This window comes from Diabrotica undecimpunctata, chromosome 4 (assembly GCF_040954645.1).
Source record: "Diabrotica undecimpunctata isolate CICGRU chromosome 4, icDiaUnde3, whole genome shotgun sequence".
Lineage (NCBI taxonomy): Eukaryota > Metazoa > Arthropoda > Insecta > Coleoptera > Chrysomelidae > Diabrotica > Diabrotica undecimpunctata.
This window is the reverse complement of record NC_092806.1, coordinates 73,893,364-73,918,508: the sequence shown is the minus strand read 5'-3', so window position 1 is coordinate 73,918,508 and position 25,145 is coordinate 73,893,364. Positions and strand designations below refer to the sequence as shown.

Genomic DNA, 25,145 nt, shown 5'->3' with positions numbered 1-25,145 from the left:
ATATACGGAACAAGCCGATTAAGTGTTACAACTTAGTGGTTAAGTACACAGTATTTTAAGATAATAAAATTAAATAATGTGAAATAAAAATATATTATGTACACAAACACATGCATGTACACATACATATATATATATATATATATATATATATATATATATATATATATATATATATATATATATATATTGAATTTGAAATTTCCGCGGGAGCTATATGTGGTTTCAGTTGTTTTCCGGGTTTGACTCCGCGTTAATTAAGACGAAGCAGAATCTGACTTGACAATGGCAAGTGTGACCTTGCCGAAACGTCGTCAAAACAATGGTTTTTCTAAAAACCAAAAATATTTAACGCGGAGTCAAACCCGGAAAACAACTGAAACCATATATATATATATATATATATATATATATATATATATATATATATATATATATATATATATATATATATATATATATATATATATATATATATATATATATATATATATATATATATATATATATATATATATATATATATATATATATATATATATATATATATATATATATATATATATATATATATATATATATATATATATATATATATATATATATATATATATATATATATATATATATATATATATATATATATATATATATATATATATATATATATATATATATATATATATATATATATATATATATATATATATATATATATATATATATATATATATATATATATATATATATATATATATATATATATATATATATATATATATATATATATATATATATATATATATATATATATATATATATATATATATATATATATATATATATATATATATATATATATATATATATATATATATATATATATATATATATATATATATATATATATATATATATATATATATATATATATATATATATATATATATATATATATATATATATATATATATATATATATATATATATATATATATATATATATATATATATATATATATATATATATATATATATATATATATATATATATATATATATATATATATATATATATATATATATATATATATATATATATATATAATTAAAGGTGTAATGACATTTTAAAACCTATAAACCCAACAGTTAGTTCTATGATTCTCTAATCCAGCACAAACAATAAAGATGGAAAAATAACATAACAAAAATAAAAAAATATGTAAAGTATTACCTAGTTACAATAAAAACATGAAGTATTTTACACAGTTAAGTTTCCAAACTCTATGGTACCAGTAACTCTTCTACTAATATTTATATATTTATTGAGGGACATATTAAATACATTTACATTTAGGTTGTTTAACAAAGATAAGTATCTATTCAGTGGGCTATTAGCACCATAGGTTGTTTTACAAAATGGAACATTAAAAGTACATAGATGAGGCAAACCATGGTATTATAATATGGTACTCTAAGACCAATCTCACTCACAAGAGAGGGACAGATCCCTCCTCATACTTAAAGCAGGCAAGCTCATAGACCTCTCCTTGATAGTGTAGTCATGGTCTGCTAATCTAATCCAACTTTGAAAGGCGCACACCTGTAGAAATTTATGCCGAACCCTCTCTAAGGTGATGCTTTTTAAGATAGTTGTTGAACCACCACCTACAAATAATTCAAATACTAAGCTAAGTAAGACTGGTTTTATAATATATAATTTTAGGTTAAATTTATAAACTAATTTTATAGTAAAAGGTCAGATATAATGTGAATAAGAATATAGGTCAGTGGTATAATAGTTCTTACCTGGTCCTGGTAAAAACAAACTCGGAACGGCTGTTCTCGTAATACCGCTATTTCCAACATTGACTATATCTTCCTCTTTAAAATGACTAGCGCATACACGAAAATTGTTATAAATAGTTTCTTTTGCAGCATTCTCTAATTAGGGCTCTTAACAGCATTCACCCATTTATCAAACATATCCATATAATGTCCTGGACTTAAAAAAGTAGTATCAAAGAATATAGACGCTTAAGCGTCTATATTCTTTGGTAGTATCCATGCAATCTGGAACACATCTTTTTTGTTCAGTTCTTCGTCTCTACATTGTTATTCCATGTAATGTGTTCGATTCCATAATAAAAAATCGTCGAAAATTGTACGATTTTGCACTATTTATACAAAAAATTTTAAATTATAAAAAATAAAACAAATACAAATATGGCGCCGTATTTGTCTAAACTCAACTTTGACTTGATCACAGCACACTCACCCCGTGCAGGAACGAGACTAGCAGCGCCACCAAGCGAATGGGCGCCTAATCCGAACATGATTTGACCTTGGCTATCCCTGTTACCAATCTAGGTGTAATTTATCTATGGTTGTGATAGTCTGTGTCGACACATGGTTTTACCCGTGTAGGGTAGCTCCCTAGAGCACTTTGCTCGAAGGGCTCTGAATCTTTCTAAGACTCTGAAGCTGAGTTTTTTTCTTCTTAGAAAGAATGTGTTTTATTTACCACCTTTAATAAAACCACAATGGCATTGTCTCCTCAAGATAATGCCACAATAAGAGCGTACCGGCCAACTACGCAATATTACACCATATTGCGCAATAGTTGGACAAATTAATAAACATGGAATTTTGCACCAAGTTGCTAACACATTTTCATACGTTTATTAATTATACCGGAGACGACATGGCGCCCAACCCTCAACGAACTCTACCACGACTCCGAGATGTTAGAGTTCTCATGCTCCGCGATCGAAAATCGCAAAAAGTTCCAACACGATGCCTGCATCAAAACCACTCAAGAAAACAGCGGGGAGAAGCATCGGATGTTAGTATACCAAACTAACATGCCGATATCCACCTTCTGCAGCCCTGAAACCGTCGATGTGCCACATCTCCGACGAGCCAGCCTACTTGATGCTAAGTACCTGATGCAATGGATGTCTCCGCAGTAGCCAGTCACTGCCTGCCCTACCATTATGTGGTCCAGAGCACCACGGAGGCCCAGGCAAACTCGCCTACGACACACCGGCGACATGCAGATGGGAAATGTACAGCTAGAGAGGACGAAGCCGCCGTAGAGGAGCACGTCGTCGAGGATGGACCTGCAGATGCTGTCCACGACACCGACCACCGCCTGTGAGTGTTTTTGTGCAGTGTAAGTGCGCGCTACGCGAGTGTACGCGAGTGTTAGAGGACTTGTAAGTAATTTGACAATATAGACATATTCATTTTGATATATTTCATGTTATATTTGATATATTTTATGCATTTTTTTTTCTTTCCTATATGTGATTTGTAAAAAAAATTGTTTTTTTTTTAAGTTTTTTAATAAAATCATCTTTTTTTATCAGCCTCAGAGTCTCCAAAGCAGGGGGGATGTCATCAGATGCCACCAATCACGCATCTCGATGTGCATCGCCCTTCCTTCTGGAACATATAATTAAATCTAATTGGTTGAGAAATGAAAAGGTTTCATATAAAAGTTAATTTATCTTTAAATATGGGACATTTTCGGATCTCGAGTCAGTTGTGATAGTCTGTGTCAACACATGGTTTTACCCGTGTAGGGTAGCTCCCTAGAGCACTTCGCTCGAAGGGCTCTGAATCTTTCTAAGACTCTGAAGCTGAGTTTTTTTCTTCTTAGAAAGAATGTGTTTTATTTACCACCTTTAATAAAACCACAATGGCATTGTCTCCTCAAGATAATGCCACAATAAGAGCGTACCGGCCAACTACGCAATATTACACCATATTGCGCAATAGTTGGACAAATTAATAAACATGGAATTTTGCACCAAGTTGCTAACACATTTTCATACGTTTATTAATTACACCGGAGACGACAGTATATTCGTTGCTGTGGACAAAGATATATTGAATAAAAGTTGACTTTTTTGGTTTTTTGCAATTAAGTTCGTTATATAAATATATATATATATATATATATATATATATATATATATATATATATATATATATATTATATATATATTATATATATATATATATATATATATATTATATTATATATATATAATATATATATATATATATATATATATATATATATATATATATATATATATATATATATATATATATTAACATATATTAATTAATTTTTAAATTGTTAATATATACGTCTATGAGTTTTAGACCATAGTACTTAGCTCTTATGTACTGTATCTTAAAATGACCTACATACCTCCCGGCAAGTGTTTGTGTAGGCTTGTTCACAGACAAAAATCAAAAATAGTTTTACCCGACGATTTTGGTTGTACAACCGCGACATCCCGACAGCCGACTTCCCCTTACCTTCTAACGTAATCAAACTATTTACGTACATAAACGTTCTAGGCCCATTTTACTCGTGTCGGTAAGAGATTGGGTGAGGTTCTTTCAAAATTCATATACAAGCTGTTTGTATTACCTTTGAAATTAAAATGAATTGGGCACCATCCTTTAATAGTTTACCCTCATAAGGAAACGAGTTCAGACATAGAAATAAAATGAAAAATTTAAAACAAAGGTAACTTTTATTATGTTGTGACTAACAAAAAGTTATTTATAGATTCTAGGAGAATCACGCCATCTCGAAAAATAAATAAACAGTCTCTGTTTTGGGATTACATTACAAATGAGAAGTGCTTATACGAAACTAAAATTAAATTTATATCTTAAAAAAACAAACATTTTATATCTTGGTATTAGATTATGAATGAGAAATGACAAATGACAAAATGCGGAATAAGCGTGAAAGAGAGCGTGTGTTAAAAGTGCTGCAAACAAATGTTTGGATGGGTAGGCTAGCTCACGACCTCGCTGTGGTCTCCGCAATCGAAAAAGAAATTAACATCCTGATAGCGGCGGAGCCAAACCCCACGTTAGTGCGGAGTAGGGAATGGTTCGTGAGTACGTAGGAGTGCGGATACTTAATAGAAGACTGAGAGTATATGGTATTGATACGCATGAGGGATTTGTGACGATACGTGTGGAGGGAGTAAATGTGGTATGCTGCTACATTTCACCGAATTGTACAGCGGAGAATTATGAAAGTAGACTAGATGAGATTATGAATGAGGTAAGATTATTGGGTAAGACTATGAGAAATTGCATAAACGGGGTAGATGAAAAATAAAAATGCCGTATTGGTGGTGCGAAGAGATCGCAATAAGAGGAAGGAATGCATTGCCATCAGAAGACAGGCTACGAGGGCAAAAGGTAGAGGTGAAGTATCCGAAGCTAGCAGAATGGATATAGTTTACAATGCGCGAAAGAAGGAACTGAACAGGAAGATCCGAACCGAGAAGGTGACAAGTTGGATGAGATCGTTTGGAGTCAGGGCCAAAATCGTAATGAACAAGTTCAAGCTTGGTAAGACTTGGTAAGATTTCTGGCTGCGGGTAAGACCGAGGCTATAGTTCTCAAGGGACCAAGGAAAAGGGACGGGATAACATCCGAATGTGCAGGAAAGAGAGTGGTTAAAAAGAAATGCGTGAGGTATTTAGGGGTGACTCTGAGTCAAATCGAAAAGTGGGGGAGTACGTAAATGCGGTGACTTAAAGAGCTGCGGTGAGATCCGCCGCGTTGGAGGGGATCATGCCCAACATCGGAGGGCCCACAACTGAGAGGAGGAAGGCCCTTCATTCTGTTGTGCAATCGATCGTCCTCTATGCTGCGCATGTCTGGATTACTGCAGTTTTAACAAAGGCGTACAGAAAGCAGCTCCCCCGAGCAGATAGGAAGAGTCTATTGAGGGTGGCGTGTGCATACAGAACAGTCTCTGCCGAGGCGTTTGGAGTTATCAACGGGTGTATTCGGATGCACGTGCTAGTGAAGGCAAGAGAGAGAATATACGAGAGAAGAAATGAAGACATAGCAACAGAACGTTTAAAAAAAGAAGAAAGGGAGAGGTCCATAATGGTGTGGCAAGACGAGATGAGAAGGGTGGCGCAGTGGACGAAGTCGTTGATTCCTAATCTGAGAAGACGGATGGATTGCGTGCACCGGCGTTTGGATTACTTCCTGACACAGATGCTCATAGGACATGGTTGCTTCAGGGCATACCTTTACAGATTTGGAAATGCATTGTGAAATATCGGACACTGTCTCACACACTCTATTGGTATGCAATAGATGGATGGGTGAGAGGAGCCTGCTTGAGAGAAAGGTAGGAAGTAGGGTGCAATCAGTCACGGAATTGGTGGAGGAGATGCCTAGGTTATCAGGACGGTGGAGAGCAGTTCAGAGATATGTGAGGAGAACATTGGAGAGAAAGGAACAAGAAGAAAGGCGACCCGAAGGGTGGCAGGGTGCCCAGGAGCAAGCAAGAAGAGAAGGCAGAATGAGAAGGGGTGAGATTGAACATGAACAGGGAGGAACAGAGGGAGAGAAGAATTCAGTCATCGTGAGAAAGTGCTAGAATAGTGCTAGAAAAACGACCTTTTTAGATTAGGAAAAGTGGAATTAAATCTGAAATATTGCATTTTATTCAAAGATCCTAGTTTTCCCACTGATGTATAGGTTTATAAATATAATACAAAAAGATCTTGATCTAGATTGGTCAATTAGCTTCTCGCAAATTCTTGTTACCGATTTCATGAAGAAGTGGAAGAGCTAATTAGCGCAGCATTCTAAATGTCCCTCTCGATCAAAAGTTTTACTAATATAGAAGTCAAGAAAGAAATAAACAAACTCAACTCACGAAAGGCCCCAGGTTATAATTTAATCTCGGCACAAGTAGTAAAACAACTTCCTTGCAAGACCATTACTGCAATTCGCTGAAATCATTATGATTCTTAAGCCAGAAAAAGAGTAAAGTAACATTTTATCGACGATCGGCCTACTCCCAATCGTAAGCAAAGTTTTAGAAAGATTGCTGCTACAAAGGATATACGCAGATCATGAATTCCTAACATTACTACCAAAACATCGGTTTTGTTTTCAGGAAAATCCTTCCAATACTCAACAAGTCCATCGAATGATAAATGAAATATCAAAAAGTCTTGAAGAAATGAAATACGCAATGCTATATTCCTAGACGTCTCACAAGAGTTTGTCAAAGTCTGGAACAGAGTACCACGGCTTTACAAGTACAAATAGCACTATTCAGTAACTATTTCCTTCTACTCAAATCCTACATATCAAATACGATTTCAGGAACATCATTTTGGGAAAAAATTGCTTAAACTTTATACGAATGATGTATACAGCTTGTATATAACTGTCACATAAAGCTATAATTTTTATACGGAATCGAGTAATTATTCTAGACTTATTCTGGACACATATATCATTAAGATAACAGGAAAAAAAATTTTTAATTAAAAAATGTTAATTCCCTCTTAAAAGGTAACTGGTGCTGATATTTTTGTCTTAAAAGCATTTTTGATATTTGTCCACCTCTCACGATGGAGAGGTGGCTTAAAGAAGGCACTTTAAAACGTTCTGCTGCAGAACTTGACTCTTGACTCTTCTGTTTCGGACTCAGCAACTAGCTCTTTTGTTAAGATGTTATGATATAAGAGATGCAACTGAAATTACCACAAACGAAATTAGGTTGATCTCTACAAGTAATCAACCCAGAGCACTTACTAAAAAATGAGGGATAATGTGTGTTATATGCAACAAAGTTTTACTAAATAGCTCTATGACTCTTGCTAAATGCTTCGTCATCTAGTAACTGTTCATGGCGAACTTAAAGAAAAAATTGTTGAATTATTTATTCGAAAAAGTGATGAACTAAAAAAAACGGTTAGAGTTCAAACCACAAAAACGGTGAATGAAAAAGCAACTGAGGCTTCTCACTTAGTCAGCTACCTGATAGCTCAACGCGGTGAAGCATACTCAATTGCGGAAAATTTTATTAAATCTTCATTTATGGAGATGGTAAAATGTGCGCTAGGTGAAAAATTTGCAAAAGAAATGGCTAAGATTCCACTTTCGAATGACACGGTAGCTCAGCGGATCAGAGATTTAGGCAACTAATATAAAGAATGAACTTACTTCAAATCTTGTTTCTAGAACTTGTTTCAAATCATGCAAATTTTAATTACTTTACTTACTTACTTAGTCCTAAGCCTTTCTACCGTTAGGTGTAAGACTGGTGGGGTTAAGATTTTCACTGTTGTCTCCATGCTATCCGGTCTTGTGTTAGATTTCGTGCACTTTCCCATGTCAATCCTTTCTTCTCAACTTCTTTTCTGATTTCGTCTACCCACCTAACTCTTGGTCTTCCTCGTTTGTTTTTCCCTTGCATTCTCGTTTCAAAAACTCGTTTTGTTATTCTTTTATTCGACATTCTACACACCATCTTAGTTGCCCCTCTACTATTTTTTCGTTTATTGGTTCTAGTTTTAGGTTTTGTCTGATTGTTTCGTTTCGTATTTTGTCTGTCCTCTTTCTGTTTGCTATTTTCCTCAGGAACCTCATTTCCATAGCATTGACTCGAGATTTTTGTCTCCCAGTCAATGTCCAGGACTCGCTATTATAGATGATTGTAGGTCTAGCTACTGATTTAACGACTGCCATTTTGACCTTCTCCGGTATTTCTTTTTTCCCCAAAAATGTTGTTTTCATAGTGTTAAATAAGCTTCCTGTTCGTCCCATTCTCTCATTTATTTCCATGTCTTGTTTACCGTTTGATTCAATTATTGCTCCTAGGTATTTAAAATGTTCCACTTGTTCTAGTTGTTTTCCGTTTAATTGTATTGCGTGTGTCTTTCTCTTATTTGAAATTATTATTGTTTTTGTTTTCTCTGTATTTATTTTCATATTTATGTTTGACAGTTCTTCTTCTAGGATTTCAAGGTTGTTCTGTAGGTCTTCTCTGTTTTCTGCTATCAAAACCATGTCGTCTGCAAATAGAAGCTCTGATAGTTGAGTCTGTTTCATTTGCCAGTATCCTAATGTTAGTTTTCTCATTCTTCTCTTGGCTTTCTTTATTGCTTCATCCAGTACCACTGAGAACAGCAGTGGGCTCAACACGCATCCCTGTTTGACGCCTTGACTTGTAGTAAATTCTTCGGATTCCTCGTTGTTGGTTCTCACCGTATTTGTATTATTATTGTACATATCCTTTATTACATCAATTGTTATCCTGTCAACTCCTCTTTCCTTTAATGTCCTCCATACGTCCTTTCTTTATTTTCTGTCAAACGCCTTTTCCAGATCAATAAAGCATATATGTATTGCTCTATTTTTATTGATTACTTTCTCACTTATTTGTCTTATTGTGAATATGTGGTCTTGCGTGCTTCTGTCCTTCCTGAATCCACATTGTGTATCTTCCATAGTTGGTTCTATTTGGGTTTTTATTCTTGTTTCTATTATTCTTGCGAATACCTTCCCAGGAATACTTGATATATTAATACCTCGGTAATTATTACAGTTTCTCTTGTCGCCCTTTTTGTGTATTGGTAGTATAATGTCTTTCTTCCAGTCCTGTGGTATTTCTGCTCTCTTTATGATATCATTCATTAGTTCTTTCATGCTGTCCACTCCCTCTATTCCCATGAATTTTATCATTTCCGGGGTGATATCATCCTTGCCTGGTGCTTTGCCTAATTTAACTCTTTCAATTGCCTTTTCTAGTTCCTCTGTTGTTATAGGTTCTACTTTTTGTTCTTCATTAATTTCTTGTATCTCCACTATGTTGTCTACGTCTGTATGAGTTAGCTCTTTGAAATGTTCTCTCCATCTTTCCATTATTTGGTTTTATTCTGTTATTACCTTTCCATTCTTGTCTTTTATATTCGGCATCATGTGTCTGAGCTGTTTTAATGCGCCATAGAAGAGTTTTTGGTTTTCTCTATAATTATTTGTCATTTTTAGTCCAAACTTTTCCCATGACCTTTCTTTTTCTGCTTTCACGGCTATTTTAACCTCTTTTCTTTTTTCTTTATATGCCTCATAATCTTCAGGGCGCTTTGTACTTAGATATCTCTTCCATTTTTCTTTTTTGTTCTTTACTTTCCTTCGTATTTCGTCCGTCCACCATTCAGTTCTCCTCATGCTATTATTTGCTATTTTTGTCTTCCCGCAAGTTTCCTCACCAGCTATGATTAAGCTGGTCTTGAGATTTTCCCACTTTTCTTCTATACTTGCAGTTTTTGCCCTACCTTTCAAAATATTGTCTAATAATTTCTTGGAATATCTTATATCTTTCTTCTTTTAATTTGTAGCTTTTTACTTTTTCATTTACTACCTTTCTCCTCTTTTCTTCATTTTCTTTTGCTGTTCTCATTCTCATTATTACTAGATGATGATCACTGCCAATCTCTGAGCCTCTTTTGACTTTCATGTCTTGTACTCTTTTCCTTTTCCTTTTGTAATTTTAATTTTAATTACAAATGGATGAAAACCAATGTACCTGGACTCAATATTAATTGTAATCGTTAGATATCAGCACGAAAACGCATTATTGAAAGATCTTCGTTTATGCATATGTCTACTAACACGTCTTCTAAATTCTTTTCTTGAAGAGATTAAAATACCATGGGACAACTGTATTGATATCTGTACCGATGGAGCAAAGGCCACGAGTGGCATACTAAGGGGGCTATACAAATTATTAAAAATATAGCTAAAATCTATTCTAGTAGCCAGTGCATAATCCATAGGCAGGAACTTGCTGCTAAAAAATTATCCCTAAGTTATAAGAATGCTCTTGATGAGGTCATCAAAATCATTAACATCATAAAATCTCGGCCGCCAAATAACCGTTTATTTTTGAATTGAAAGGTAGTTTGTTTCAAGAAAAAAATAGAATTTTGGACAATTTTTGAAATTTTAGAAGAAAAAGAAGAAGGGGTTGAAATGACAGAAGCATTAATTGAAGAAATTATTCAACATCTGAAATCATTGAGTGAAGTTTTTAAAGGGCATTTTCCAAATGAACAGCAGATTAAATATCAAAATGAATTGTGGATTAAAATAATTCTTCTACTGTGATACCACACCATTGTCTTATATTACGCAGCCATGAAAGTTTCTTTCGACCAATCCATCTCTTTCCCTCCACTTTTCCTTGTATTATAAGACGAAGTAGATGATATTTGGGTCCTCTAATAACGGAAGAATACGAAACTTTTATTGAAATGACATTGATTCATCATTGTAAAATAAATTTAAAGTACTGCCATTAACGGAATTCTGGTGCAGTAAAAAAGATGAATATCTTCAATTGTCGCAAAGGGCCGTGTTGGTGCTTTTATCATTTGTAACCACATATATGTGCTATCCTGGGTTCTCAGCTTATTTGTCGACAAAAACAAAATACCTTAACAGACTTAATGCCAAACCTGACATAAAAATTCAACTTTCATCAATTAATACTAAAATAAAAGCCATGTATAAAGACCGATAACTAATTAAGCCATGATCAGTGGGCCTCCAATAGTGGCTTTAAAATTTAGTAATTCCAATCACTTGAAAAGTAATTGATTTAATTTTCTATATTTTGTGTTCAGTAAGAATGTTGGATTTGGTTTTATTAAAGACAAGTAACTGAATATAATACACTGCGCTCCAAAATTAAGGCATAATTTTAAAAACCCTGGTAAATCAAATAATTTTAATGATTCGATTTTTGTGCTAATATATTATTGTATATTGTCAAATTTATCGAAAGAACGGTAAAAAACGCTGATGTTTTTACCATTTTTTGCAAAAATATTAAAAACATGTTAATTGTGCTTCATTTTATTTCGAATTTAGTTGGGTTGGATTACGTTGTGCTGAACGTTTAAAGGGGTTTTTCAAGTTTATTAAGTGTTTTTTCTTTGAAATGAACCACCAGCAGCAAGAAAATCGAAATTTGTCAGAAAGTGACTGTTTTAGAATCGTTACTCTTCGCGAAGAAGGATGCACTCAAGTAGAACTCGGTGAACGTTTTAACGTCACCCAGTTAACCATTTCAAGAGTGTTAACACGTTTTTCTGTTACTGGAAGTAACTCGAGATGACCCGATCAAGGCCGTAGAAGGGTTACAACTCCTAATCAAGACCGGTTTTTGACACTTCGTACACTGAGACAAAGGTTTGTTACCAGCACTTCTCTAAAAAAATGAATTTTTGGATCATTATAACTTTAGAATGAGCCAAAATACAATTAGAAGAAGCCCACATATACAGAATGCAATTGGCCCATTATTGACCAGAAACCATAGAAGGCAAAGATTGCATTTTGCTCGTGAACATGTTGATTGGAATAATGATGTTTGGGGAAGAATATTGTTCACCGATGAATCCAGGTACTGTCTTTTTTCTGATGACAGGAGAAACCGAGTGTATAGAAGGCCTGGGGAATATCGCAGAGGTATATAACAGACATTTTAGAAGAGCATGTCGTGCCATTTGCACCATTTATTGGGGATAATTTCATGATTATGCAAGATAATGCCAGGCCACACAAGGCAAGAATTGTGCAGCAGTATCGTCAGGAGGTTGGAATTCCTGCTATAGATTGGCCTACGAGAAGTCCTGACCTCAACCCAATAGAACATGTTTGAGACATCATAGGCAGACGACTACGACAACTACCTAATGCCCCAAACACTTTAGATGAACTGTTTTTGTGGTTGGTTGAAATTTGGGATCAAATTGATCAAGAAGAAATCAAAACGATTATTCTCAGTATGAGAGATCGTTGTCAAGCAGTAATAAATGCCAGAGGAGGCAATACTCGATACTAGTACACGGTACTAGTATTTTCTTCAACTTTAAAAATTTCAATTTCGTCATTAATTTATAATGTTAGTTTTTTTAGATGTTTAGATTTATGATGTTATATTGTTAATTTCAATACATTTTTTGTAAAAAAAGAAAAGTTTTTTATTTAAGATGTTCTAAAACAACCATAAAGCAGAAAAGAACAAACAAAAATTTTTAACCCAAAATAAGAATTTTAAAATCATGCGTTTATTTTGGAGCGCAGTGTATTTATATGTAATTTATTACACACAATAAAATTTATTTTATTAATGACATTTTAAATATAATAATCATTCTGTATAATCTATTGTACTATGATAATAGTCCATTGAAAAGTTACATTTTTGAGAAGACCCAATTTTATTTTTCGATGTGTGGGGGTGGGCAGTATAAGCTTAAGTTCAAGTTTGTGGGGTCGCCACCCTTGTCTCCCGCCTCGATCTTGGAAAAAGGGGGCAAAGGGTTTTCGTGCTGTATCTCGTAAATTAGCAACCCTACATTAAATTTTATAAAACATAATTTGTAGGAAATTAAATTTTCTACAACTTTATTTGTATTACTTTATTCGTAAAATTGAAAAAATAAAATGTTATAAACAAAAATAACTAAAAATTTTTGAACAAAAATTTTCTTTTAGGCCTTATAACTTTTTTCTGGTCATTTTACAATGAAATGGCATCAGAGCAATATTATAGACAGATTTTTATAGAGTAATTTTTACTACAAATTTGTTAAATTTCATGAATTTCTCTAGATTTTAAAGCGCTCCGAAGTTGGCCGGGTTCTTGAATACACGCCATCTTGGAATAAGGGGTTCTGTATCTCGTAAACTAGCAACCCTACAGAAAATTGTATTTAACATTATCTGCAGTAAATTAAATTGTCTATGACTTTATTTTTATTATTTTTTATCCTATAATGAAAAATAAAAAAATTATTAACAAAAATAACTAAAAATTGTTAAAAAACAAATTTACTTTTGGACCTTATAACTTTTTTTCTGGTGATTTTACAATAAACAGATATCAGAATAATATTATAAAAGGTTTTCAACGAATTGCAGAGTCTTAAAATCTTTACGACAAGATAAGATCAGAGACAGAGTGTCAACAATAACAATGGATGACTGGAACCAATATTTTGAGAAACTCCTAAGGGAAGAAAGACCACAATTTAAAGACAGCAACGAAACACAAAATATAATTAATTTACCTTCGCCCATACGAATAACAACGAAAGAAGTGGAAGATGTATGTAGATCTCTAAAAAATAACAAAGCACCATGTCCAGGTAACATCCCTGCAGAGTTAATTAAACACGTTACAACCAAACTATATACAAGTTTAGCCAAACTGTTCCAAAACTGCATTAATGGAATGACAACCCCAGAGGAGTGGAAGACATCATTCATATGCACTATACACAAAAAGGCAGAAGGGATTAATATGACAATTACAGAGGCATTGCCATGACAAACTCGATCAGGAGAATATACGGAAAAGTAATTAAAAACAGAATAGAAAGCAAATATAAAGACTTAGAGACTGAGGAACAGGCAAGATTTAGGGCAGGTAGATCTACTGTTGACCATTTGTTTTGCATTACACAGATTCTTTAAAAGAAAATAGCCGTTGATCAAGAAGAAGATTTATTGTATATACACCTACGAAAGGCTTATGATAGCGTACCACATTATAAATTATGGGAAGCGTTAGAGAAAACAAACATAAGCATGAATTTAATAAATGCGACGAAGGAACTGTACGCTAATGCTAACTCAAAGGTAAAGGTTGGAAATAATCTGTCAAGTGGATTCCAAATGAATAAAAGCCTTAAGCAGTGCTGCTGTCTCTCGTCGACATTAATTAAATTTATCTAGAACAAGCTCTAAAACTGTGGAAGCGCAAATGTAGAAATATGGGAATGCCGATTGACAACAATAGCATATAAACTTTGTCATTTCCAGATGATCAACTACTGATAGCACAAGAAGATATTGAGTATATGACTTGAAAATTAATCAAGGAGTATAAAAAATGGGGACTTGAAATCAATATCCAAGAAATATGGAGAAGTTATCAAACATTGCAATACATATAAATATTTAGGTATGATCATCCCAAAAGAGGGCAACGTAGACGACACAATTGAGGAGAAAAACAACCAAGCAAGAAAAGCAATTTCCTTTCTCAATAGTATCCTTTGGGATCAATCAATCTCTAATAATAACAAGTACAAGATATATAACACAATCGTTAAAAGTATAATTACCTACAGTAGTGAAGTATGGCAAATAAAGGAAAGATACAAGAGAAAACTTGAGGCAACGGAAATAGATTTCTGGAAATGTTCAGCTGGAAAATCTAGACTAGAAAGAGAAACGAACAACAGAATAAGAGAAATTATGAAAGTAAAACATACAATAGTAGACGATATTGGTACCCAACAACTCAGATGGTACGGTCATGTACCGAGAATGTCTGAAGAAAGTCTCCCAAAACAAGTCTTAATGTGGACCCCTCACGGTATAAAAAAAAAGAGGAAGACCCTGCCTTAGTTGGACAGAAGGCATCAATAGAGAAATGAAAGACAGAGATATCGAAGAAGACTTATGGATGAATCGAGAGGAGTAGCAACTGGGTATCGGAAGACGTAGGAGAACGTTTTAAACCGATCTATATATATATATATATATATATATATATATATATATATATATATATATATATATATATATATATATATATATATATATATATATATATATATATATATATATATATATATATTTCAACGAATAATTTTTACTACAAATGTGTTCAATTTCATTAATATCTGTAGGTTTTACAGCACTCCTGAAGTTGACTGGGTTCTTCACTACTGATAAGAATAAGATAAAAATGAACCATTAGGCTTAGTTCTTTATTACCTATGTTTTTATTCATATAATTTGTTATTTTGTTAACATTACTTTAACGTTAACGTTAACGAATATCATGGATTCAAAGAATGTCAAACGTGGAAGTAACTAGAAGGATAGAAAATGAGGCGGAAATAATATTAACTATCAAAAAACGAAAACTTGAGTACTTAGGACATGTGATGGGAGGGCAAAAATACGCATTATTACAACTTATTATGTGGGAAGACGAAGAATATCCTGGCTTAAGAACTTAAGGGAATGGTTTGAATGCAGTAGTGCAGAACTTTTTAGAGCGGCAGTCAACAGAGTCCGCATAGCCATGATGATTTCCAACCTTCGATAGAAGATGGAACTTAAAGAAGAAGAAGGTATTATTAGTCTATTATCGACGTTTTCCCCGACCACCTATCAGGTAGAGTCTGGAGGCGCGTTTTTTAAGTGGTATCCCCAGTAGGCCTAATTCACTGACAATAATTTTCAGGTGAGATAATATTGAGCATAATTATATTTTTAAAAAGTTGTTTTCCATTGTTTTTTCATTTTCTTTGATGGTCTGGGCTGCGGTTCAAGATTTAATTCAGGATCGAAGGTGAGGCACACTGCAGAGCATTTGAGGTCTACTTGTCGGCAACCACACATACTTTCACAGTTTCACTTGCATCTACAGAAAATTAATTTCAGAAGTTCGGGGTGTACTGAAGTTTTGATTTGTATCCAAACTTTTCCATGCTTTTTCCAGCCCCCTCCGTTGAACTACTTCCTTCCTAATGCCGTGAGCAAGACAAGAATCATAGGCTTGGAATAATGTATTAAAAAATTTTTTGTAGGGCTGCTAGTTTACGAGATACAGCGCGAAAACTCTTTCCCCTTATTTTTCCAAGATCGCGACCGGGGGACCAGGATGGCGACCCCACAAACTTGAACTTACCCTCCAGCTAAGCATAAAAAATGTGACATTTTAATGGACTATAAACAATAATTGTTTAATGCATTGTATTCGACGGGAGGCAAGGAGAAATATCAGTCGGAAGCCGAAAAACAGCAATCTCCGCTCTGCTGACGACACTTTAGTACTAGCATCATCAACAAATGACCTTGAATACATCATGAACAGACTAGATACTATTAGTCGTGAATATGGACTTAAAATTAATGTACAGAAAACCAAGGTAATGATAATCGATTGAATTAGAAATAACCAGCCGGAAATACGAAACGTAGCGGAGTTTGAAGTGGTAAGCCCTTTCAATTACTTAGGTTCTGTTATTACAAACAATGGTGGATGCGAAGAACAGATACGTCGACGCCTTACAATGGCCAGATCAGCAACGGTCAAACTTACTAAAATCTGGAAAGATACGAACGTAACCAGGAACACGAAACTGCGCCTAGTACGGACGCTTATCTTTCCTATCGCTACCTATGCGTCAGAAACTTGGACCATTAAAAAGTCCGACTCACGACGTATCATGCCTTCCATCGATATACCTTTTTTGGTTTTCTGTTTTGCGAGACATGCCATTACATTTTACTTTTATTATTCACTCGCATTATCCTTTTCCATTTGTTTTAAACGTAAACGTTTGGCATTCCTTTCCCCAGGTAGCTGTAGCTTCCTCCGTGAAAGCCCCCATAATAAGATAATAATAATAATAATAGGAAAAGTCGTAAATTATGGGCGGCAAAGTCATTTCGCTCCTAAAAATGAACCAATCCATATTTTCACATGAAACAAAAAACATAATACTAAGAAGACATGTTTGAATGGAAACATAAAAATAAGGTTTTACGAAAATTCGCTAATGGAATTATTCCACAGAATGTTTCAAAGTTAGGATAAAAAACCACCTTTCGATTAACACCGTATCAGTCAAATACAAAATTATATTAAAAAACTCACTATACTAAATTAAAATTTATAAAAGTTTTTACACAGTGTGCTTTAAAAATCATCAAAATAGGGCTAAAAATAAAAAAATACCTAAATTACCTTTCTAAAATAAACATATTAAAATGAATTTATTTTAGCAGTTTTATAATAATTATTAATTTATTAAATTTGAAAATGTATGTTTATTTGAAAATGACGTATAATTTGATAAAATTGTTTAAACCTTTAAAAAATTCCCTAAGCTAACCTAGTTAACCGATTTTGTGAAATAAAAAATGAAGAACAAGGTTTACGACTGGCGTATATCGTGATTATTAATACAAGATATACTAGCGGACCAACTCGACATCGAGTTTTTTAAATGAAATTTTTATTTTGCGAGAAAAATTAAGAGATCAATACAAACAATATAAGCAAGAATATACATAACATTCATCAATAATAATGCAAGTAAAAAAAAAGTGATTATGGAAGTCGACCTCAAAACCGGAATGCAATTTTTAGTTCATCAAATGTCGACATGGATATCATTTAGCAGTTAATTTTGCATGCTGATCACGAATCCGGTGTCAGATTTGCTCCATCTTGACGTTTTATGCGCGTTTCGGGTCACTTCCGGTGTCGGATCGCAACCGGAAGTACATATTTAGATTCGTATCGACGAGACCTTTCGATCCATATATACATTGTGGGGTCTAAAACTTAAAGTAAATTTTAACTTCCGGTCATCTCAAAACCGGAAGTGAATTTTTGTACCAAAAGTATATCTTGACAATCTCATACGTAATACTAATAATATTCCGAAAACATATTTTAATTATCTAATATGGTTTTTGAGTAAAGTGGTGGACAAGAAAAGAGCTTAGCGTTTTAGTATATAAGATCGACATGGATATCATTTAGCAGTTAATTTTGCATGCTGATCACGAATCCGGTGTCAGATTTGCTCCATCTTGACGTTTTATGCGCGTTTCGGATCACTTCCGGTGTCGGATCGCAACCGGAAGTACATATTTAGATTCGTCTCGACGAGACCTTTCGATCTATATATACATTGTGGGGTCTAAAACTTAAAGTAAATTTTAACTTCCGGTCATCTCAAAACCGGAAGTGAATTTTTGTACCAAAAGTATATCTTGACAATCTCATACGTAATACTAATAATATTCCGAAAAAATATTTTAATTATCTAATATTTTTTTTGAGTAAAGTGGTGGACAAGAAAAGGGCTTAGCGTTATCTTAGTATATAAGATAAGAATTATGTCGTTATCGATTTAAGGAAATATTATCAATATATGGAAAATTATTTAATACTCATAATCTTAACTAGTTTTTACGATTTAATGATGGTAAATTTTGGGCTACCGGTTTCAAGGCTTACAATATTTACCCCATCATCAGGCCCCAGTACGTAAGTCTTATTTATATTAAAAACTATTAGCTAAAATAACATAAACAAACAATGAACAACTGAAACACAATATATGATAATAAATAATAGCAAATTAATCAATCGTTTATAACATTAATTAAGAGTGAGATTGACAAAGTAAATATTATATTTACGACACAATGTAGAGGAAAAAAAAGATGCGGAAAATGTGGACAAGAACATGAATCTGAAGCATGCGACTTAACAGAGCCTACCTGTATATTTTGTTTTGGAAAACACTCAGCATTAGACCGAGCAAAATGTCCTGAATTTGAGAAACAAAAGGGTATTAAATATCTTATGGTAAACGAAAATATGGCATTTGAAGAAGCAAAATTAAAATACAATAATAGCTACACATCAGCTCTAAAAACATCAAATGTAGGTAATAGATATACAATAACAACAAAAAGAGAATGGAGCGAAGCTACACAAAATAAGTCTGTTTATCCATATTCGGAAGAACATGAAAATATCTTGACAAATCCTAGGACCTCTGAGTACCCGCCTCTACCAATTCCTAAGAACATTCCAATGTATCACAAACAAATAACACAAAATTCTCACATAAACAAAAATCTTAGTGAAAATATATTAACAATATTTAAAAATATTCTAGGTAAAAATTTTTTGCCTACAGAAAATAAACAAATTTTGGAAGAATTTAAAGACAGTTTAGAAAAAATTTTAAATGGATCTAACAAGTAAAAAAATCTTACAATGGAACTCACGATCGATAATACACAATAAGGGACATTTTGAAAAATATATATTTGAAAATAAATTTTTAGCTATATTACTGAGTGAAACTTGGTTGAAACCAAATACAAACATAAACTTTTCTGGATATAATATGTTTCGCGAAGATGGACCAGGCGGTTATGGAGGAGTAGCAATATTAATAAAAAAAAAGATTAATTTTTGGAATAACTTAAATTTTTATAAAATAAATAATGTAATGTGTATTGCAGTACAAGTCAATTTAAAAAATAATATTCTAAATTTATACTCGGTATATGCAAAGCCTAAACTATGTGTATCAAAAAATGAGTGGGTTAGGTTCTTTAATAGTTGTAACAAACCATTTTTAGTGGGAGGAGACTTCAATTGTCATAATAAAATATGGGGATGTGATAAAACTGATCGCGAAGGAATAAATCTTTTTGAAGCCATGGAAGAATGTGGACTTAATTTCTTAAATGATGGTTCTGAAACATTAATTCGGAATTCCGTGAATAAAAGTAAATCTGCTATAGATCTAACAATTTGCTCAAGAGATATCTATTATACGTGCTATTGGCACACCGAAAATATAAGTCTGGGTTCAGATCACTATCCAGTAGTTATTGAGTTTATACATGATAGTAACGTAAATACCTATAATGATAATAATGATATAATTAGAAATAGAATTAAATGGGATATTAAAAAAGCGGATTGGGCAGTTTTCTCTGATCTCTTAAACAATGAAAAAAAAAGATAATATAGAAGAAAATATAGAACAAGAATATCAAATATTTTACGATTCTATAAATGAAGCTAGTAAAATTAGCATCCCAGAGAAGAGAAAAATGGCCAATCCAAAATTTAATAAACCATGGTGGAACAATGAATGTAGGGAGGCCATTAAACACCAAAAAGAGGCTTTTATACAATTTAAAAGAAAATCTAATCACGAAAATTATTTAAAATATCAGCAAGCGGAAGCTAAAAAAAAAAGAATTATTTTAAATAGTAAAAGAGCCTCATGGAAAAATTTATGTAATAGTTTAAATAAAAATACACCTATTAGTAAAATATGGAGTGAGATTAGAAAATTAAAAAATGCCTATAAGCCACCTAATAATCCAATAGTAGAAAATGATTGGACCGAACTATTCTTTAACAAAATTGCGAGACCTTGGGTCATCGAGAAGGAAATTACATATACAACGAACAATGCAACGAATGCAATCACCGAAGACAGTACATTTCTAACAGAAATATTTAATTTGGAAGAACTTAAAAATTGTTTAAAAAATAACGACAACTCAGCTCCAGGAAAGGACAGTATTCACTATAGTATGCTATATAATTTACCTATTCAAAAAAAAATACAATTTCTGAATATAATAAATCATATATGGGTAAGCATGGAATTTCCAAACTCTTGGAAAGAATATATTATAGTCCCGATTCTCAAACAACATAAACCCGCAGATTGTCCAGATTCATACAGAGGCATTTCGCTATCGTCATGTATCTTAAAAACGTTAGAAAGGATGATTAAACAAAGATTAGAATTTTGGTTGGAGAAAAATTCCCTACTCTCTACAACGCAATTTGGATTCAGGAAATCATGCTCAACAATGGAAAACTTATCACACTTGATACTGGATGTCTATAACTCATTTTCGAAGAATAAATCAGTCGTGGCTACATTTGTAGACGTAGAAAATGCCTATGATAATGTTAATTTATTAATACTATATCAACAAATGAAGAAAATAGGAATCCCAGATATACTGTGCTGGAAAATTTATAAACTGTACAGTAATAGAGTTTTGTATATTCAAATTGAGAACAAACTAGTGGGCCCCAGGATAACAAACACTGGGATACCTCAAGGAAGTATCCTAAGCCCAATATTATATGCTATTTATACTTCGGATATTGGTAAAAGCATAGTAAATAGTAACCAAGGTGAAGTACTACAGTTTGCAGATGACATATGTATTTACGTAGACCAAGAGGAGGTAGAAAATGGTTGCAACATGATAAATGAAGTATACAATTATTTACTTGATGACTTGGATCAGTTAAATTTAAAGATATCTGTAAAGAAAACACAAGTTTGCATATTTTCCAGAAAACAAAAACTTCCAAAGTTAGTAAAAATGGAAAACTTACAGTTTAAAGTTTAACCTAAAGTTAAGTATTTGGGGATGATACTAGATAGAAAAATGAGCTGGAAAGATCATATTGAATATGTTGTGACAAGAGCTGAAAAAGGTTATAATGCATTACGAGCAGTAAGTCACATAACTTGGGGAGCAGATGCTAATATTTCATTAATAATGTACAGATCATATATAAGATCAATTTTAGACTACGGATGCATATTTTACAACCAAGCAGCCAAAACTCACCTAAAAAAAGTAGAAGTGTTATCAAATAAATGCCTTCGATTATGTATCGGAGCTTTAATAAGCACTCCGGCATCTAATTTAAGTATAGAGTGCAATGAACCACCACTGCATTTAAGAAGAAAAAGTCTATGTTAAAAGTTTATAATTAAAACCATTGCTAAAGAGAGTTTAATAGTGGATAAGTGTCAAAAACTTTTTATACATGATCTAACGAGTGAATACTGGCAGAAAAAATCTACTTTACTACTTGTTGAAACCTACAACAACTTGCGCCAATTTAAAAATAAATTATACACATCAAGAATATCACCCATATTTCAAATATATCTAAATAGTATTCCTAATATACAGCCAATTTATATGAGAGATTACTCGAGTTTCCCGATGAATCTAAGGAACTCTATGTTTAATACGGATATAGAAATAGTATGCCCAAAATATTACCAAATTTATACAGATGCCTCAAAAATTAACTCTAAGGTTGCTGCTGCTATATGGGACCCTAAAATACAATACAGAGAAGGAATAGGTCTAGATGCAGATACCACGGTATTTACAGGAGAACTAATAGCAATATTAAGAGCAATGCAGTACATAGCAACGATCAACAATAATGATAGATTCGTGATACTTTCAGATAGCAAAAGTGCTCTAACTAAATTGGAGAAGTGGACCGAACATTACAATCATATCATTATAGAAATAATAAAAAACTTTATTGGACTTAAATCTAAAGGTAAAGAAATATCATTCTGTTGGATAAAAGCCCATTGCAATTTGAAAAATAATGAAATTGTAGACAAACTAGCAAAGAGTGCTACAGAATTAGATACTAAATATGAATATATGTTAACACTAAATGACGCCTATGCTTATATTAATAGTAATAAAATCAACAACTGGAAAGAATGGTATATTAATTCCATAAAGGGACTGTATTATAAAACTATCCAAACAGAGATCCCTTCTAAAAGCTGGTTTAGTGACTATCAAGGCAACAAGGTCTTAATATCATATATATGTAGACTTAGGTTTGGCCACTCCTTAGTTCCACAACATAAACATAAAATAGGACTGTCAGACACAAACTGTTGTGAATGTGGAGAATTAGGATCCGCAGAACATATGATATTAGATTGTAAATTAAAAAAAAAAAAGAAATAGATTATTTTATAGATCAAATTTATATTACACAATATATAAGAAAACCTTTTCATCTACAAGCTTTGATTGCTACTAAAGATAAAAGTATCTATGAGATCCTAATTAAACACATTATTAATATAAACCTAAAATTGTGAAATTTTATGGTGAAAATTAAAATATGAAAAGAAAAAAAATAGGTACATAAAAAAAATAAAGAAAAAAAAAAGAATAAATAAAAAAAAATTAAAGAAGAAATAAAAATTAAAAAAAAAAAAAAAAAATTAAAAAAGAATAAATAAAAAAAAGAAATAATAAAAAAAAAATTAAAAAAAACACACAAAGAGGGCCTAAACCTCCGAGGTGTTGAACCGGGTTTACGTCCTAGCGCTGTGTAAAAAATATATATATATATATATACATATATATATATGTATATATATGTATATATATATTTAATTTAATAGTTATTAGTAGTATTAGTATTTAGTATAGCATAAAAACAAACAAAAACGCTCACCAAAATATATATGTAAGTACCTGTATAATATATGTGTGAATTACTATTGTAAATCATTATTATCAAATAGGTTATAAATATAATGAGTATAAGATATAAAATTACAAGAGTAATTTTAGTTCGGCTAATGGATTAAGTCCACAGTCAAAAGAAATCAACAGCATACATACATAATCTCATACGTAATACTAATAATATTCCGAAAAAATATTTTAATTATCTAATATGGTTTTTGAGTAAAGTGGTGGACAAGAAAAGGGCTTAGCGTTTTAGTATATAAGATTCTAAAATGATTCCAGTCAAAAAATACACTCCTATGGAAAATGTCCATTATGATCTGCTTTTCGGCAGATCCCACCTGGACTATAATCATTTTGCTTTACAGGAAAGTACTATAGTAACAATATATCAATATCGAATATTATATCCATTTTTGGAAACGTATTTTAATTTTTATAGATATAAATATAAATAGCCATAAGAATTTATATTATATGATTTTAAACAATTTTAAACACATTTTTAATATTTTGATACTTTTATTCAATGACACTTGTCACGTTTTTCATAAGTACACCATACATGATCGATTAAATGACCAGGATGACTGGCTAGGGCTAATTTATAAGTTAATTGCCCACACGAATTTAATGCATAGATCCTGTATGTTCCATATAATGGCTTTTTGATAAATTTGGATGAACCAATGTCGCAGCTATATAACTCTATGCTATTATTCTTCTTTAATTTTCCTTGTTCGATCGTAGTGCAACCAAATTTATGAACTGCCAGCAGTCCTACGGTTTTTTTGTCGTCGATAAATAAATGACCGACTTCATGATGTAGTAATGTTTTATCTTTAGTTGCTATCGAAGTATAGAAAAAGAGAGGTTTATGCCCCAAATTTGTAAACGTTATAATTTCGTCAAACAGAAATGGTTCTTTGATTTTAGGATGATCCATTACTGCTTTTACAGTTCTCCAGGTACCTTCTAACCAAGCAATTGGGGCGAGCTGTTTGGGAAGTCTGCCTTTATGATGTTTAGTCTTAGTTTTATTGGATTTAATTGAACTTGTGAATATTTCCCGATAATTCTTGAACTTGTTAACCATTGGGTATATATTTTTAAGAACTTGCATTGTCTTAAACTATCGACCTTTTATAACTAGAATTTAGAAATACGATAGAGGTACTGAAATATGTCAGATACACGTCACTTTCTATTTTGATATTGAATTTATTAATGACATATTGAATATCACAGCCTTTCAGTTATTAATTTTAGAGACAAGGAAAGAGAGGGAGGACGCGTAATCGTATGGAATTAACTGAAGCCTAAATTGGCACCAACCGGCACCAAAAAAGTTGCCAGGT

The 25,145-nt window shown here is 32.4% G+C and overlaps 2 protein-coding genes across 2 annotated transcripts; one reads left to right on the top strand and one right to left on the bottom strand.

Annotated features, from left to right (window-relative positions):
• Positions 1-5,619: 5,619 nt before the first annotated feature.
• On the top strand, positions 5,620-6,114 carry LOC140438718 (uncharacterized). The gene has a single exon (XM_072528363.1). It carries the CDS (start codon positions 5,620-5,622, stop codon positions 6,112-6,114), a length of 495 nt encoding a protein of 164 aa, XP_072384464.1.
• Positions 6,115-24,313: 18,199 nt separating this feature from the next.
• On the bottom strand, positions 24,314-24,910 carry LOC140438717 (peroxynitrite isomerase THAP4-like). Its single transcript, XM_072528362.1, has one exon. The coding sequence runs from the start codon at positions 24,908-24,910 to the stop codon at positions 24,314-24,316; it is 597 nt and encodes a 198-aa protein (XP_072384463.1).
• Between the last annotated feature and the right edge of the window lie 235 nt (positions 24,911-25,145).

Excerpts from the sequence above, each read along its gene's own strand:
- LOC140438718 (XM_072528363.1), top strand. The coding sequence starts at position 5,620 with ATGCCCAACATCGGAGGGCCCACAACTGAGAGGAGGAAGGCCCTTCAT.
- LOC140438717 (XM_072528362.1), bottom strand. The coding sequence starts at position 24,910 with ATGCAAGTTCTTAAAAATATATACCCAATGGTTAACAAGTTCAAGAAT.